The 16706-nt window shown below is 45.3% G+C and overlaps 1 protein-coding gene across 7 annotated transcripts; it reads left to right on the top strand.

Moving 5' to 3' along the window:
- Window positions 1-1698: 1698 nt before the first annotated feature.
- LOC310890228 (uncharacterized protein) lies at window positions 1699-16686 on the top strand. 7 transcript variants are annotated; one of them, XR_014577114.1, is made up of 7 exons: window positions 1699-2078; window positions 2655-2818; window positions 3643-3874; window positions 13327-13532; window positions 14163-14264; window positions 15688-15826; window positions 15917-16686. XR_014577114.1 is itself a non-coding variant. In XM_083818990.1 (5 exons), the coding sequence occupies exons 1-4, from the start codon at window positions 1727-1729 to the stop codon at window positions 13527-13529; spliced, it is 951 nt and encodes a 316-aa protein (XP_083675116.1). In that variant the 5' UTR covers window positions 1699-1726; the 3' UTR covers window positions 13530-13532; window positions 14163-14371. The 7 variants fall into 7 exon arrangements, 1 of the variants encoding a protein (XP_083675116.1); XR_014577112.1 differs by adding an exon at window positions 11650-11715 and having other exon boundaries at window positions 1699-3874; XR_014577113.1 differs by having other exon boundaries at window positions 1699-2554; window positions 2655-3874.
- Window positions 16687-16706: the final 20 nt, after the last annotated feature.

The following is a 16706-nucleotide window of genomic DNA, read 5'->3' on the forward strand; positions in this document are numbered from 1 at the left end:
ACGGGGGGCGGGGTGGTACTGGTGATGGCGGTGGCGGAGGTGGTGATGGTGGTGATGCTGGCGGTGACGGTGATGACGGTGGTGATGGTGGTACTGGTGATGACGGTGGTGGTGATGGTGGTGATGATGGGTGGTGTTGGTGATGACAGTGGTGGTGGTGATGCCAGTGGTGGTGACGGGGGTGGTGGTGATGATGCTGATGATAATGGTGGTGGTGACGGTAGTGGTAGTGATGATGGTACTGGTGGTCGTGGTGGTGATGGTACTGGTGGTGGTGGTAGTAATGGTGACGGTGGTGGCGATGATGGATGGTGGTGATGGTGGTTGTGGTGACGATGGTACTGGTGATGACGGCGATGACGGCGGTTACGGTGGTGACGGTGATGGTACTGGTGATGATGGTACTGGTGATGATGGTACTGGTGATGATGGTACTGGTGATGATGGTACTGGTGAGGACGGTGTTGATGGTGGTGGTGCTGAGGGGGGCTGGGCACGCAGCCAGCCGGGGCACAACACGCAGCACAGGGCGAGGACAGCTCGGGCCCTGCCGGCCCTCCTCGCCCCTCCGGCCGCCCCGCTCCCGCTGCGGCCGCCCGGAGCCCCTCTCCCGGCTCCTCGGCCGCCGGCCCCGCTGCGCACTGCGGGCTGCAGGCGTACGTGCGGCGCGGCGGCGGCATCGCCGCTTTAAGGCTCGGCGGCGGGCGGGGGAGGCGGCGCGCCGGGTTCAGCCGAGGACACAGCCCCAGTTCTCAGAAATCCCCGCGCTGCGGGAACATCGCGCTCCGGCACCGCAGCCCCGCCGCCTGCCCTACATCGGGGCCGCCCCCGCCCCCCGCCCCCAGCCCCCCAGCCCCGACGGGGGCCCCGGCCCCGTGCCCCCCGCTGTGTGCTCCCCCCTGCCCCCTCCCCGCGCCCAGCCCCGTCCCGCCGGGTTTTGGGGTCTGGGCTTTGGGGTCGGGGCGCGTGCAGGGCGCGGGGCGTGCACGCGGGACACGCGCGTGTGACATGTGGCGGCCGGGCTGCGGCCGGGGGCGCCCCCGCCAGCGCAGTCCTTTGTCATCGTCCCGCACCCGGGGGGGGGGGGGGAGGGGGATCTTTTCCGTAAATTTTACGATTTTTCATTACATACGTCTGCGAGTCAGTGTTCTATTTATATATATATATTGTAATATATAATAATATAATATTACATATATTATATATAATATATCTATTTATATTTTTTATTTTATTTCATTTTATTTCATTTCATTTCACTTTATTTCATTTTATTTTATTTATTACATTTCACTATTTTATTTTATTTTATTTTATTTTATTTTATTTTATTTTATTTTATTTTATTTTATTTTATTTTATTTTATTTATTTCATTTCATTTCATTTCATTTCATTTTTTCATTTTGCTTTATTTCATTTTACTTTCTTTCATTTTATTCCGTTTCGTTTCATTTTTTTCCTTTCTTTTTTTTTTATTTTTTATTTTTTTTTCGTGGGGGCGCGCCCAGATCCCGGCACCAGGAGGGCGGGAGCCGTGGTGGGGGTGCTCAGCCCCCTCCCCTCCTTCCCCTCCCCCCCACACCGCCCCCGGGGGGAGGGGCGTCCCGCCGGCCCCTCCCCGCCTCACCTCAGATGCCCTCCGCCGCTCCCCCCCTCCCTTCCCTCCCCGTCCCCCCCTCCCCCGTCCCCCCGCCCGCCGCCTCCATCTCACGCCCTCCCCCGCGATGTCACAGGCAGCGCGGCCGCCTCCGCTAACGTGTCCGCCCCCGCGCCCGCACGGCTCCGTGTGCGGGTGTGTGTGCGGGTGTCTGCGGGTGTCTGCTGGGGGCGACCCCCCCGGACCCCCCCGGGCTCCGCACCCCCGCGCCCCGGCTCCCCCCTGCCCGCCCCGTCCCGGCCGCTCCGGGGGCCGCGGGTTCGATTCCCGCTGCCCCGGCTTCGCCCAGCGCCGCCAGGCTGCCAGGGCTGCCCCTGCACCCGATGTGGGCAGAGCCACCACCGGTGGCCCTGGCGCATGCACGGCTCCCCAGACCATTAATTCTCGACCAGCCTGCAGCGCTGGTGCCTTCTCACGGGGTACGTCCTACGGGGCAGCGCTGCTCGTCCAAGGGGGCTCTGGGGGTCGTGGGGGGGAGGCAGGGAGGCAGGCTGGGCAGTGCCCGTGCTCCCTTATCCCGGGGATCAAAATCACTTTTCAGGCGTTTTCCAGTGTAACGCTGGGTTTCCAGCTACGTGCGGAGATTTGTCTCCTTTCCGTCCCCGTGAGTGGTGTTTTGTATCGGGAACGAAATGCGTGTTTGGGAGGCTTGTCTGGGCTTACGTGAGGCTTCTGCAGCATTACGGTTGGAGCCGAAGCCGTGTGTGTTTTTCTCCCCGGCTGACTCTCCTCGGGAAGCGAGGATCTGTTGCAGTCTCCCACTGCCGTGCTGCTGTGGCTGCAGTGCCTCCCTCCAGCAGCGGGAGTCCTGAGGCATCGGCGCGGGCTGGATCCGGAGCTTTCCGAACCGTGGCGTTGGGAAGCCACGCCGGGTGCAGTGACGGCAGGAGTACTTGTAAATAAATTTACAGTAATGTTGTAATTGCCGCTGCTGGTGGCATCACACAGTTCAGTGGTGAGAGGTTTCCTTAGGATGTTTAATTCATCCCCAGCAGAAATTCCTTCCGGACAAAACAAAGACCCAGAAAGCAGCTCTGCAGAAAGGGCTCTGGTGGTCCTGCTGGACACCAGGCTGAACGTGAGCCAGCAACGTGCTGCTGCAGCAAAGAAGGCCAGCGACACCCTGGGCTGCGTTAGGAGGAATGGTGCCAGCAGGCCAAGGGAGGTGACCTTTCCCTTTCCCCTCTGCACGGCCCTGGTGAGGCCTCACCTGGAGCGCTGTGTCCAGTTCTGGGCTCCCCGGTACGAGAGGGACACTGCAGAGAGTCCGGCAAAGGGCTGTGAAGGTTCTGCAGAGCCTGGAGCACCTCTCCTGTGAGGAGAAGCCGAGAGCTGGGACTGTTCAGCCTGGACAAAAGATGCTCAGAGATATCTAAGTCAGTATAGATATCTGAAGGGAGGGTGTAGGGAAGATGCATCCAGGCTCTTTCCGATAGTGCCCAGCGCCAGGACAAGAGGCAGTGGGCACAGACTGGACCATGAGAGGTTCTGACTAAACATCACTTTGCTGTGCGGGTGACCGGGCACTGCCACAGGTTGCCCACAGAGGCTGTGCAGGCTCCCTTCGTGGAGACCTTTAAGAGCCTCCTGGATGTGGTCCTGGGCAACCTGCTTGAGGAGGGCGTTGGAGCAGGTGACCTCCAGAGGTCCCTTCCAGCCCTAACCATTCTGTGCTTCTGGGATCTGATAGTTGGGTAGGATCTCAGAACGGTTTGGGCTGGAAGGACCCTTAAGGACCACCCAGTTCCAACCCCCTGCCACGGGCAGGGACACCTCCCACCAGACCACGCTGCCCAAAGCCCCATCCAGCCTGGCCTGAAATACGTCCAGGGATGGGGCATCCACAGCTTCTCTGTTTCAGTGCCTCACCACCTTCACAGTAAAGAGTTTCTTCCTTATATCCAGTCAAAATATACTCCCTTTTAGTTTAAAGCCATCGTCACTACAGGCCCTGGTAAAAAAGCCTTTCTCCCTCTTTCCTGTAGATACCAGAAGGCTGCTGTAAGGTCTCCTCAGAGCCTTCTCTTCTCCAGGCTGAACAACCCCGACTCCCTCTGCCTGTCTCCACAGGAGAGGTGCTCCAGACCTCTTATCATCCTCGTGGCCCTCCTCTGGGCCTGCCTTCACAGGTCTGTGTCTCTCTCATGCCGGGGCCTCAGCGGTGTATGGGCCAGTCCGTGCAGGTTCAGAGCTGGTGTCTGGGAACACATGACAGGTAAAGCAAAGAGTCTGAACACGTTAATTTCCTTTCACAATTTTGACTACTGCTGAGTAACGTCCTTATACTGATCCCCATGTGTTCACTTGTACCAGTGGAGGGGTCTGGTGGGCTCTGCAGTGTTCTACGGCTCATTCCCCTACTGCTTTGTCAGCTTTCAGGATTTACTTATGACACAGTCTTTCAGATATCAACTCACAATCTTCAAGAGAAATGCAAAACGAATGTGCCTGTGCTTGCACATATGTCCCACATTATCAGAAATCATCTCTAATCACAAGGGAGAGACTAAAAAGGTTTCTGGTGCCCTAAGCCCAACCTCTTAGTCCCTTTGTTTTTCTAAAACAAGATATCCCATTCCAGAAAGTTTTGCCTCAAAAAGTTATATTCTAAAAAAACATATGCCAGAAGATCCTGTTTTGTGGTCTTGTTGTACCAACACAAGCTTTTTTTTAGTAGTAATCAGTTAAGAACATTGTCTTACTCATTAAGGTTATCTCAACAGTTACATTTTCCCCAGAATGTGAAAAATGCTATTATAGCCCTAAACTGGAGAAAATATTGGATTGTTAGTTTAGACTGACAAATGCTTTTGTACTTAAGTCACCCATTTACTTTCGTGGTCACACTCTTTCTTTTTATGCCACTGTTTTAAAGTTAACCTCTACTGAGTTTTAGGCAAAATCTCTTTTAGTCAGTTTTACTTTAAAATCAACTTTAGAGACTTGACTGAATTATTCTGAAGTGTGTGGAAGATCAGCATAGGTAGTGTTATTTATTTATTTATTTAGAGAGTCAAATGAGGTTTTAGGCACCTAGAGAAGCATACGGACGCTTGGATTTTACTCCAATTCGAATTTGCAAAGGCCTGGTGGTTTCTAGTGCCAAGAGAGCTTAAACCCTAACTTCTCTTGATTTTCCCCAATACTCTGCTCTCGTGCACACCCCGAGACATAAACTTTTGGTTTGTACATCTGCCTAGATTTCAGACCCTGCTAAGAACACCAAGGCAGCTGTATCAAACCTACCAGGCGAAACATGCTGCCCGTAGCAGTGGCCTGGGGAAGAGTTTGACATCCTTCTTCAAACATTTTCCAGGCCTCTGGCCATATGCAGGTTGGAGGCGCTGTGACAACTTCACGTTTGATTGCAAAATGCCCAGGAGCCCTGAGAGCAGAGCCTCGAGTTCAGGCCTTGCCCAATCCCAAGTCAAGGTCCTGACGACGAGGTTCACCCTCTCATACACAGTCGATGGGTTTTATAAGGAAGGGTGGAGACCGCCTTACCCAGCCCAGCCCAGGCGCCTGAGCACTGGGTTTCAAGGTGGGAACTGCGGATGTGAATCCCCTCAGGAAACAGCAGCTCCCTTAGCTGCTGGGGTCAGCCACAGCCTCAGAGCACATCAGGGTGGGGGGGCTGGTTGTAAACTGCGTGCTGGGCAAAGCCTGTCCCCAGTTTAGCTGGGTGAGATTCCTAATTTCTGGAGAAAACCATGGCTAGAGGCTAATTTTCTTCTTGGTTGCTCTGCTCGGTGCACTGGTTGCTCTGAGAGCCTCTCCAAGGCTACTGTTGCAGGGCAGACAAAATCATGCCCTGCCCTTGATTCTGAGATGGCTGACTGCAAGTCAGCTCCGGTGTGGGCAGTCGTCACAGTGCTGAATATAAGCTGGTAAATCCTGCTGGGTTAAAGGGGATATTAGGTCATGTTCACTCTGCTGACTTAGCTGCCTAATTTCTGCTCCGTAGCACAAGCAGCACTAGAGCAAGGCTTTGTAGCACAGCCTGAGATGTACAGTTCCTCTTTCACATGATGTACAGAGCCTGAAGTGCCCACCTCAGAGCTCCAACCCCCACACGTCTATGAAAAGTGCATAGATATTGTCACATGATGCATCACCGCTGCCTCAGTCATTCGCAAAGCAGGCTCTTGTCAAAGCAAAGGTTCAGGGCTTAGAAAGTTGTCACTGCAGTTACACTGATGCACACAGCAGAGAGATTTTTTTTTTTTTTTCCAGAGCTGTCAAATAATTTCCACCTAATTTTCTCAAATATGAGTGCCTCCAACACCGGAAGACTTCTGACTTCACAAATGTAACAAGCTCCATGCTCAAATACATAGGTTTTTGTGTCTGCGACTTCACCATGGTGGATTGTCGTGCATGGCAGCACTGCAGATTTGTGTAGTTCAATGTGTAGAGAAAAAAACTGTACAGCTACAGGAAAAGAGATGAACAGAGTTATCAGTTAGTTGGATTTAATTATAACTTGTAAGGAAAGCTAGTTGACTGAGCTTGCACTAAAAGAACTTGGAGAGACACATGATCTAATAGGTCTTTGATTTCTGAGGCGAGAAAGTGGGAAAGGACATGATTCTCTTATGAGTGTGTGTTCCTCCTCTTTAACGTAGATATTTTTATAGCTGTGCAACTATTTCTGTGCATTTCACTTGTTTGAAATCTAGTAAGAACAGTAATTAGCACTCATAATAGAGCATTAAGGTGAGTACTACTTTTTTCCTTTTTTTTTTTTGGTACAAATAGCAATACTGAGTCAGAGAGATGACGTATCTTGCTAAGGGCTCTGAACTCCATGAGAAAGTCAGAGTGCAGGACTCTGAGTTTAGTTACACGCTGTTCGGCATTTCAAGTAACTTTTGCTACTCTGAAGGGTAGCCAGGCCACCCTTAGGTCAATCTAGCTGACTCTAAACCATCTTTTCTACTTCTTCCTTAGGATACAAAAGAGAACAAATCTTAGAATGAGTGTAGCAGTCAAAATGCCAATTTTGGGTAACTTTACGCTGTTCAGTTAATGCTACTGACACTCAAAATCAAAGAGTGTAAAGGCTGCAGAGGATTATTTTTCAGGTGAGGCAACAAGACAGCAGTAAGGGAACCTTTTAGGACTAATCACACAGTGCTCCCAGTACCAAGGCCATCTGCTGGCCTTGTCTACTCAGCCAACCTTCGCTGTGATTAAGTTCTTATTTCCTCACTGATGCTGACCAAGGAACATCTACTGCTGCTGCAAATGTAAAGCTAGCATGAAATACCCTTTCTTATTGTTTGAAGGAGTTGGGTAGAGAGAGAGAAGAAATCTATTATTTAGGCTTTCTTAATTTTTGGAGCTCCCCTCACCTTTTTGTGTTTCAACCTGACTGAGAACCTCCTGTCACGAATGTATGCGAGTCAGAAGTCCATATATATTTAGCTAGTTTAGTTTAGTTAGATTAGTTAGTTTAGCTAGTGACACCAGAAGTCACACCAGCCAGAACTGGTAACACTGAATTGAAAATATCGAATGTTTTCTGATGGATTATAGTGAAAACATACATTTTGTCTGTCTCGTTTGACTTCCAGCACCCGAAAGCCCAAAGACATTTAAGCACGTTTCCACTGCTTGCAAGAAAATTACAATAAAATTATCACTTAGCTGCTGCCAGCATTTCGCATGAAGTTCTTTATAAATATTAATCTAAATGACCTAGCTTACTAATTAAGTAGTCATCTGCGTACAGCAAGTGGTACTTGGTGGTATGCAGTGGGTGTTAAGCTACCCCCAGCAGTTGCATGTACAAGGAACTTATTGCTCACAATGCTGGATCTGTCAGGAGCTTCATTCAGATCCATAACTCGTCCTGCCTGGAATTCAGTATAAGATCAAATGATGAAGGTTAATGTCGGTAAACATTTACCTGTGCAAAAGACATTAAATAACTATGATGTTCCTTTTAGTATCCATCACACTGTTTTTTGTGCAAGACGGTGGACTGAAATTCAATTTGCCTATTAATGTTTACACCAGCAGCTGTTTTGAGAATTTCAGCACACATTTCATCAACAAAACAAACAAAATATTTACTACTCTATTTCTCTCAAAGCAGCAATGGCTATTAAGTGACAACAGAAGTTCTGGTATTTCTGCAGAAATGAATAAATCTTGATTTTTCCTCCCAGGAGTCAACTGACTATTCTAGGCAGGAGATTTACATGGATGTACAACTTTGAGAAGCCTACTCTCTGTGCTTGTTAAGAATCACAGCTGTTGATTTCAGTGCCTATCTTCTTCTATTGCAGCCCCTATTTCCGATGACAAAAAAGTGATTGGGAATTGTAACTTTGAATTCCCATCAGCGTGTGTAAAAAAGACCAACACTAAGACTTTTCTTCCTTTTTTATGTATTAGGGTTTGCTGACTTTCAATCTGCTGTACAGAGAAGGTCCACAGAGAACAATAATACTCAGCAGGTGCCAATAAGGACACAATCTGAGAGCTAATTTAATCTGCTGCTCAAGTTGCTGAAGGTAGCAGCTGGAATTTCCCTAATTACCTTCTTCCCCTTTTAGCTTATAAAATAAATGCACTTTATGAAGTAAGTATTGGGGACAGAGTGGATATAGAAAGGATTCATTCTTTCCAACAGATTAAAACTGTGTTTTATCTTACAGAATTGTTAGAGACCCTGAGCATAAGTAGTTGCCATTGAGAAATTTGTATATAGGAGATAACAGAGCATCCTTATTTTGTAGTACTTACTATGTTGAGATAAAAGCCTTATTTTTTAGAGGATTCCAATCCACTGTTCTTGTAGAGATGATTTAAAACAAAACAAACAAACAAAAAGGCATTTTGTTATTATAATGATCTTCCGTCTCAGTCCGATAGTTTCAAAGTGATTGCTACATTTAATAGATAATATTATTTCACAGTGGAGTAATCTGTCCTGCAAGAATGTAAAAAATGTAGAAACACTCTGATAAAGCATGACACCAGTTCAAGACAATATTTCTCTTCCTACCAGTGGTGAACACCGGAACAATGACAAACACTACCTGTCTTATCTGGATTATCACATATACAGTGCCCTCTGGTCCTCTAGGTTTGCGGGAATGCAGATCCTCTTAGTGATGGTTCATGTCCTCCCTTTGGGAACAGCTCGCTCAAGAGTTCTCTTAAAGCCTGCCATGTACATTCCTGGCAGTTTTTCTGTAGTCACCATGTCTGCTGATCACTTGATATCTTCCCATAGGTTGTTTGTCCTACTGCACTGTGAGTGGCTGGTGTTTTCAGTGCTGTCCAGGATGATTTGTAGCATTGTAAAAATGTGGTACAATACTTTGAATTGACTTAACATGCCAAGTATCTCATGTTTTCATCCTTTTCTTCAGTGTTGCACAATGGATTTGCAGTGCAATTTATTTTTAGGTGATGCAAGTAATAAACATCATTCTTTATTTATTTCTTTATTTTCCCCAGAAAGAGCGTACAGTGAAAAAGTCTCCTAGGAAAATAGAAAAAGGGGTATACTTCTCCAGATTAAACTCCTGAGGTATTCTGTCAGCTACCAGGACATTCCTAATGTAATCAATAAATAAAATAAAACCTTACACTTGCTGAAAGAGGCCAGTAGGCATGGAACTCCCCCGGATTAATTTATTTATCACAAACGTTTTGTTTCACTGACTGATTCCACTCTACTCAGCCATGGTGAGACTACACATGGAGTACTATGTCCACTTCTGGGCTCCCAGTACAGGAGGGACATGGACGTACTGGAGAGAGTCCAGTGGAGGGCTGTAAAGATAATGAGGGGACAGGAACATCTCTTTTTTGAGAAAAGGCTGAGAGAGACGGGACTGTCCAGCCTGTAGAAGAGGAGTCTGAGAGGGGATCTTATCAATGTATACAAATATTTTAAGGGAAGGTGTCAAAGTGATGGGACCAGACTCTTTTGGTTGATGCCCAGCAACGGGACGAGAAGCAATGGGCACAAACTGAAGCACAGGAGGCTCCGGATGAATATGAGGGTCACTTCTTTGCTGTGAGGGTGACAGAGCACTGGAACAGTTTGCCCAGAGAGGCTGTGGAGTTTCCTTCTCTGGAGATACTAAAAAACCTGCCTGGAGGCCATCTTGTGTTTTAGGTGATCCTGCTCAGCAGGTGGGTCGGACCAGATGACCTCCAAAGGTCCCTTCCAACCTCACCATTCTGTGCTTCTGTGATGCTAATTGATCTATCAAAATAAGAAATTAATGTAACCTTCAGAAGTAATACATCAATTTAATATCAATTTTCTTATTTCTCTTTGAAAACATGCAGTAAATTATAGTGTCAGCAGAAAGTGATCTTCTTGAGTTACTTTATTCTAGTGTCCAAGAGATAGTCACTCAAAGTGAAGTAACCCATGATGTGATGAACTCCATTACATCCTGGGTGAGTGTAGTTGGCAGTAGTAGTTAGTGCTGGTAGGGGGCTGATGTATGGAGTTAAAAGCGTCAGTCCTCTGCTGTTGCAGGCAGATATTTTTATTTGCTAACAAAATGCATGATAGGAAAGAACTATGAGATGATCATGATATTCATTTTGTATGGTGCCCTCCTGAGGAATCTCCTAATAATTCAAGAGCCAGACAAGGGAATCTTCATTTCATCCCTTGCTGAAAGTAGTTACTTCTTCACAGCAGTGAAGAAAAGTCAATTTTCAAGCAACACAGAAACGTAGGGCAAGAACTGAGGAATGCCTTTTATGCAGTTGCAGTAATACATTCAGAGAGTAACTGTTTATACTGGATTTTGAACAGGAGATTTCAATTATCCAATCTTTCTTTGATGATGGCAACTTTTTAGCTGCCTTGTATGGACAGTTCTTCTTCAATGACAGCTGAACAACATTTCCTAAATCTACAGATTTCTAATTCCAAATAGTTTTATTCTGAACAATAAGGAACAATGCAACTTTTTGAATTATTCAAGTTATTTTTCTAAAGGGCGTGTGTACTCTCTGAAAGTATTTTGTTTGATTGCTGATCAGCCCCATTGAACTCATCAAACTGGTATTGCTAGAAGACACTTTTTACTGAAAAATTGCATGCAATTTTGATGCTCAAATTGTTTTAACACTTCTCTTTCCTGATGTGTGCATATGGCTGGTTCTGCAGTGCTAACAGGCTGCCTTTGGCAGGGGAGAGAGCAACTTTTAACTCCTAACCTTCTGACGCTCATGCTCTTTTTTTTTTCCTTTTTTTTTTTCCTTTTTTTTTTTCCTTTTTTTTTTTCTGTTTTTTTTTTTGTTGTTGTTGTTTGTTTGTTTTTGGGGTGTGTGTGTGTGTGTTTGTGTGTTGGGTCATTTCCCCCTCTCCACCCCATGTGTTCTCAGCCTATGCCTACAGTGTGGTACACGTACATCCATCCCGCTTCATTTTACCACTCCTTTTTAAGCCATCAGCCTGATAATGAAGCTCTTGATGAAACTGTGAAACCAGTAGCAGCAACAATGAGTCTTCACTGTTCCTGGAGAAGACTGGGGTGTTTGATATGCGTGAAGCTTTGTGCAGATAGCTACCACTATAAACTGCCATTTGTTACTGTCAAACAAGTGTTACAACTACGTAAAAGTGTTGCTCTTCTCTAGCAAGGGATTTATACTTGGAAAAGAAAACAAAAAATAATTAGTGCTTTATCTTTGTTTCATCCACACCTAAAGTGTATGGATGTTGGCTGATGAACAGAAACCCTGTTCTCTGTTACTGCTTACAGTGGGGTTGGAAATGATAAAGAATTGGCTTGAGCATATTATAAATAGCTGAGATAAAATGCCTGTGACCTGATACCTGAGTCACCAAATATTTTAACTATTTGCATATGGTTACTATGATTGTAAAACATATAACCTTTCCACATAACTGTGTATTTATAGATCTTTAATAAATATGTAACAGAGACATACTGACAAAATCTGACACACTGATAACCTATTTTGCTTTTGGTTGTGCAGGAAGTGCTGAGTTTGGGATTCACATTGCAGAGAGCTGAGAGGAAAAAAAAAAAGCTTGATTACAAGGTACCCCTCCCATAAACATCTCCCAGAAAAAACCACAAACTTTTATTGATAACAGTCTACTTATCTACAGGCAGTGTAGCCGATAAGCTTCCTGTCTGCTCAGACAGACCGAATATAGCACACCTTATGAAAAAATTTAGAGCTGTCTCTAATACTCAAATATTTCTACTTCACTTCTCATCTTTTATTTATTTATTTATCTGTTTTATTTATTTATTTATTAAATCTTTGATATAACCAGAGTTTTCGTTCTCCTGGGGCAAATGCAGTTTTAGTCTGTAGCCGAAGAGGTGAGGAAATGGGAATGCCAGGTTATATGGCTGGGAATAGATGGTGCTAACAGGAGGGTTAAAAACAGCTGAATGTTTCTGACCTGTATGTCATATTTCTGCATGTGTACACAGACATATGCACAAGCACACAAGTGCAAATGTGTGCCTGTCCTCACACCTTTCTGCCATTCATAAAACTTTGACTGCAAGCTATTCTGGCACAGTCATTGCAAAAGAGCAAGGGGAGTCTGTAGCTGCTGTGGCAGCATTCACATGCTTACTTCTACTCCTGTGGCTAGCATGTGGATCTCCCTGAAACAGAATAGAAGAAGTCAAAGCTAACTCCTGCCATATTTTTAGTATGCAGCTGAACAAATTCCTACAGCTTCTAAGGATCAAGGAAATTGCTGAGCAAGGCCAATCCAGCCCTGAACGCTTCCAGGGATGGGGCATCCACAAATTCTCTGGGCAACCTGTTCCTGTGCCTCACCACCCTTATAGCAAATTATTTCTTCCAAATATTTATATATATACATAAATATATATATATAAATATAATATATATAAATATATAAAAATATATATATAAATAATATATATATATATTTATATATATAAATACTGGAGTGTGTTAGTATTTGGATATGTTTACCAGCTCCAGATGATTGTCAAATATTTGTTTCCTGTCTACAGTATGAATATTGAGGTAAAAATAATCATAACTTACATAAATTGCTCAAGACCTATTTCTCAGAGTTTTTATTCCAAGAGGAGGATGTCCTTAGACTATAAAAACTGGAAGAAGAGAAGTAGTTGTCCTGAGGGAGCATTTGTTCATAATGGGGAAAGATCCTGAATAGTGGGTGTGAGGGCAGATTTACTGATAAAAGATCTCAGTAAACTGCTTATTAACACCGTGTAGCTCAGCATCTATGTCGTGAGAGAAAGAGCTGGCCAAGCCATTGACTTTAAGAGGGCTTTAAACCTAACTTGAACCCCTAATTAGCACTGGCCAGTACAACACGTGCTCCTGTGTTACCAGATGGTACTTGTGCATCCCTGCAGTCTTCCCTACCATGTTGACTCTGATTGATTTCCATCTTTAAAGACCGTACTGTTGCATGGCCTCCCCTTTCACCACTGCAGCTGCATCTGTCCCTGTTGGAAAACGCAGATCAACAGAGGATGTTTGGAGTACCTGTTATGACGGCATGCATCTATACTGGGGAGAATAACAGCCATACCTTTCCTTTATGCTGATGTTGGCAAGGGGTGTTCTCTAGCACTGTGACATGATAGATGCTTATATATTTCTTTTGATTTGTCTCTATGGTAACAGACTGCCAAAAGAAGGGATCTGGTGTCTGGGAGCTCAGCCATGAGCATAGGGAAAATGGAGGATTATACCCCACCAGCAGGAAAGGCAAGCCCAAGGATAATTTACTTAAGCAGAGATTTATGGGTGGAAGACTGGAAATAAAATACCTACAACATAAGATGCTCGAGAAGAAGATATTCTCCCAGTTTTCGTTTGTCAGATGAAGGGTGAGTTGCAACATTTGTCTGCACCTCATAGAGAAAAGGACTGGGCGTTCTCCAGTCTCAACATTTGCTCTTATTGCTAATGCTTCGACACAAGTCCTAATGTTGCTTTGTGGGTGACCACCAATTTTTTCGCCTTTCTTCTACCTTTATCTTCTACTCCAGTCCATTCAGTGCATGGCAGTGCAAGCATACTTCTGGAAAATTCAGTTTGTTCATGGGTTTCTCCACTGGTTTGCTGTTTCAAGCTACAACAAGTTCAAACACCCTTGCTCACTTTTAGCTTTCTCTGTGATTCAGCCTCATACACTCCCTTTCATTTACTATGCCACGCTATCATCGCCTCCCTGCTTTGCAGTTGGGTTGTTGAGTTACATGTATATTCACACCTTGCAGTTTCTAGGTTGGGAAACAGTTCCAGCTGCATTTCAGGGTGAGAGCCAAACGTGCAACAGCTTTGCCTGTGCCTTCAAAGCTCAACATGAGAATTGTAGGAAACAACAGTGGAATATACAGCATATCAAATGTTTTAGGAACCATCGAAAATGAAAGCCAGAATTAGAAAATAAAAATGATGAAATGCAGAGGCCTTCTTTGTCTACTGTAGGCTACAAATTTATTTTCTGTTTGCAGCACTGCTAAGGCTATCCCAGCCACTGTGCAGGTTCATGGAAAACACGTGTGCGTGTGTATTGTGTGCACACATACATGATGAAGAGGGTTTGCTGTAGTATGGTAAGTATCAGTCTCTTCGATTTATTTTATGTGAAACTGACAATTTAAAGTATTTTAAGAGAAGGTACTTGTCTTTCACGTTCATTGCCTTTTTTTTTTTTCCTACACATAATAAATATTTAGAAAACCGTTCTTGTATTTCACAAGCATCTGCAGAATTGGGGCAGCATATTAACTGTGAATAATAAAAGATACAGAAAAAAAACACTTGTGAAATCATTCCTTTGAAGCTGAAATAAAGACATGGTTACACCCGGAGATTAATTATGAAAAACTGGATACTAATGCAGTGGCAATATGCATAGAGACTTTAATCCATTCAGCTGAGGAGGGAAGCATGGATGAGTTGAGGGGGAATATTTTTCTGTCTTAAAATGATCAAAGAACTTTAGTATATTTGCAGAAATTTGTGGAGACATATGACAGTCAGCGAGGGGAAGAAAGGGCGACAGTTTAAAATAAATAATGATATCAGATGAAACATGGAATGAACATACAAAAGATGGCAGGAATTTGCTCTGGAGGTTATGCAAAAATTCTGCAGCTTTGCAGAAAATAGTAAACTATGTGTTTCCTTATAAACTTCTCTCTTGATTTGTGGGAATCCAGTTGTTTTCAGCTTTCAGCATGACAGTTATAAAAATAGCACAATGTAAAAATAATGTACGTACAATAAAATGGTAAAAATGTCCAAGGCCTGTTCACTAAATGAGAATGCCAATGCTTGAGTTGGACTTTGTATATTTTCTTTTGGCTGTGAATTTCATGATTCATTTCATAGTTTTTCCCTACCCTTTCTGAAACCCCTGCACCAATAAGCCAGAGGTTCAGTCCTGGAGGAGAAAAATGAAGAAATGACAGGTTTGGACCGGACATGCATGTTTTTTAGGGAAAGAAATATTAAGAATGAGTAACGCATGCTTTTTTTTTTTTTAATTTTAATTTATTTTTATTATTAATATTTATTTATTTATTTATTTATTTATTTATTTTAACCTACCAACAACTCTGGTAAGCCTATGGTAAATCTGGAGACAACGATGTCTGGCAGAGCGCCCTGTCCTCCGTCCAAGATGAAGAGCCCCTTGTACCGCCCAGCTGGCTGGAGGCACCCAGCACCACTGCTCCAGCGCCCCGTGCCCCAATGCTCTCAGCCTGTGGCATGGCACTGGGCCCCCAGAGGCACTGCAGACCCCTGGGGTTCCTCCTTGGCTGCCTTCCGCTCTCAGGAAACTTTACCCTCAGGTTGTTCTCTCCATTCTAGGAAAGAACAAACGTTCCCTCTTCAGGGCCTTTCCTCCATCTCAGCCTTCACGAGTGACCTCGGGTTTCATTTCACTGCTGTGCCCTTGTGCTAGGAACCAGCTGTCAGAAAAAAGTGTATTTGGGATTTGTTAGTGTTTTTTTTTTTTTTTTTTTTCAGACCCAGGATTCATTACAAGTGATTATGCAAGAATAAGCCTCAAGGCTGTTATGTACGTAGAATGCTTCTGGCCTTTGCAGCTTCTCCCACCTCTGTATTTCTTCAGAAAAAGGAGAAAAAGCCAGATTAGATGATGAGGGTATAGTACAATTCTTACTTTTCTATATTTAAAGCATAACATGATCCAGTGACTGCTGAAGTAATGAATCACTGTGATTTACATATACAGGTCAGCGGAGGACATCAGCACACAGCTGAAAACATCCCCAAGCCTACACTCTCCTTTACTACTCCAATTCCAGCCAGATATGTGTGCATTCCTGTTACAGATCCTGTTAACCAGCTGCAGGCTGGGAGATGAGGAGGTCGCACTCCTCGTGGCCGGGAGGAGGCCTGGCAGCGAGGGCTCTGCTTGCTGCCCCAACCCACAGCCTGGCAGGGCAGGAGGTGCTCCCAGTTTATCCTCTGAGTTCCCTCAAAGCCAGCGCCAAGGTGAAGCCAGGAGCAGATCGGGGCTGCCGTCCAGGGGTCCGGGTGCTGGTGACACACACATACACTTTCTCCATTCCCCGGCCAAGTCATGTTTGAGGGAGCTGAGAAGTGGGACGGGCAGGCTGGTTTCCTTGGAAATGCTTTTGCTATAATTAAACCCAGCGGGGGGGTGTGGTGTAGAAGTGAAGGATTCCCCCCCCACCATTTCTGATCGAGGGTAAAAATAATCTATTTGCACCCTGGGCTGGAATATGGAGGAATCCACCGGGCTCGATCCCTGCTCCACATGCATGTGCCTGAGCGCTCGAGCATGTGTTGTCTGTACACGGAGCGATCGCTGGATGGCTCAGATATTGCCAATGTCCCTCTCGTAGCGCCGCGGCTGAGATCATGTTGTTGATCTTGTTTTACAGCAGCCCTGACTGTTGTGCAGAGTACAGAATGTTCCCTCCCGTGAACTGAGGTTGAACTTCTCCAGCCCACTTTGTTTCAGGAACCACGCAGATATACGGCTGGGGGGGGGGGGG

This window comes from Anser anser (assembly GCF_964211835.1).
Source record: "Anser anser genome assembly, chromosome: Z".
Classification (NCBI taxonomy): domain Eukaryota; kingdom Metazoa; phylum Chordata; class Aves; order Anseriformes; family Anatidae; genus Anser; species Anser anser.

Excerpts from the sequence above, each read along its gene's own strand:
- LOC310890228 (XM_083818990.1), top strand. The coding sequence starts at position 1,727 with ATGTCACAGGCAGCGCGGCCGCCTCCGCTAACGTGTCCGCCCCCGCGC. Across the intron at positions 2,079-2,654 it reads CGCTGGTGCCTTCTCACGGG|AAATTCCTTCCGGACAAAAC; the intron begins GTACGTCCTACG and ends CATCCCCAGCAG. Across the intron at positions 2,819-3,642 it reads GGAATGGTGCCAGCAGGCCA|AGATACCAGAAGGCTGCTGT; the intron begins AGGGAGGTGACC and ends CCTCTTTCCTGT.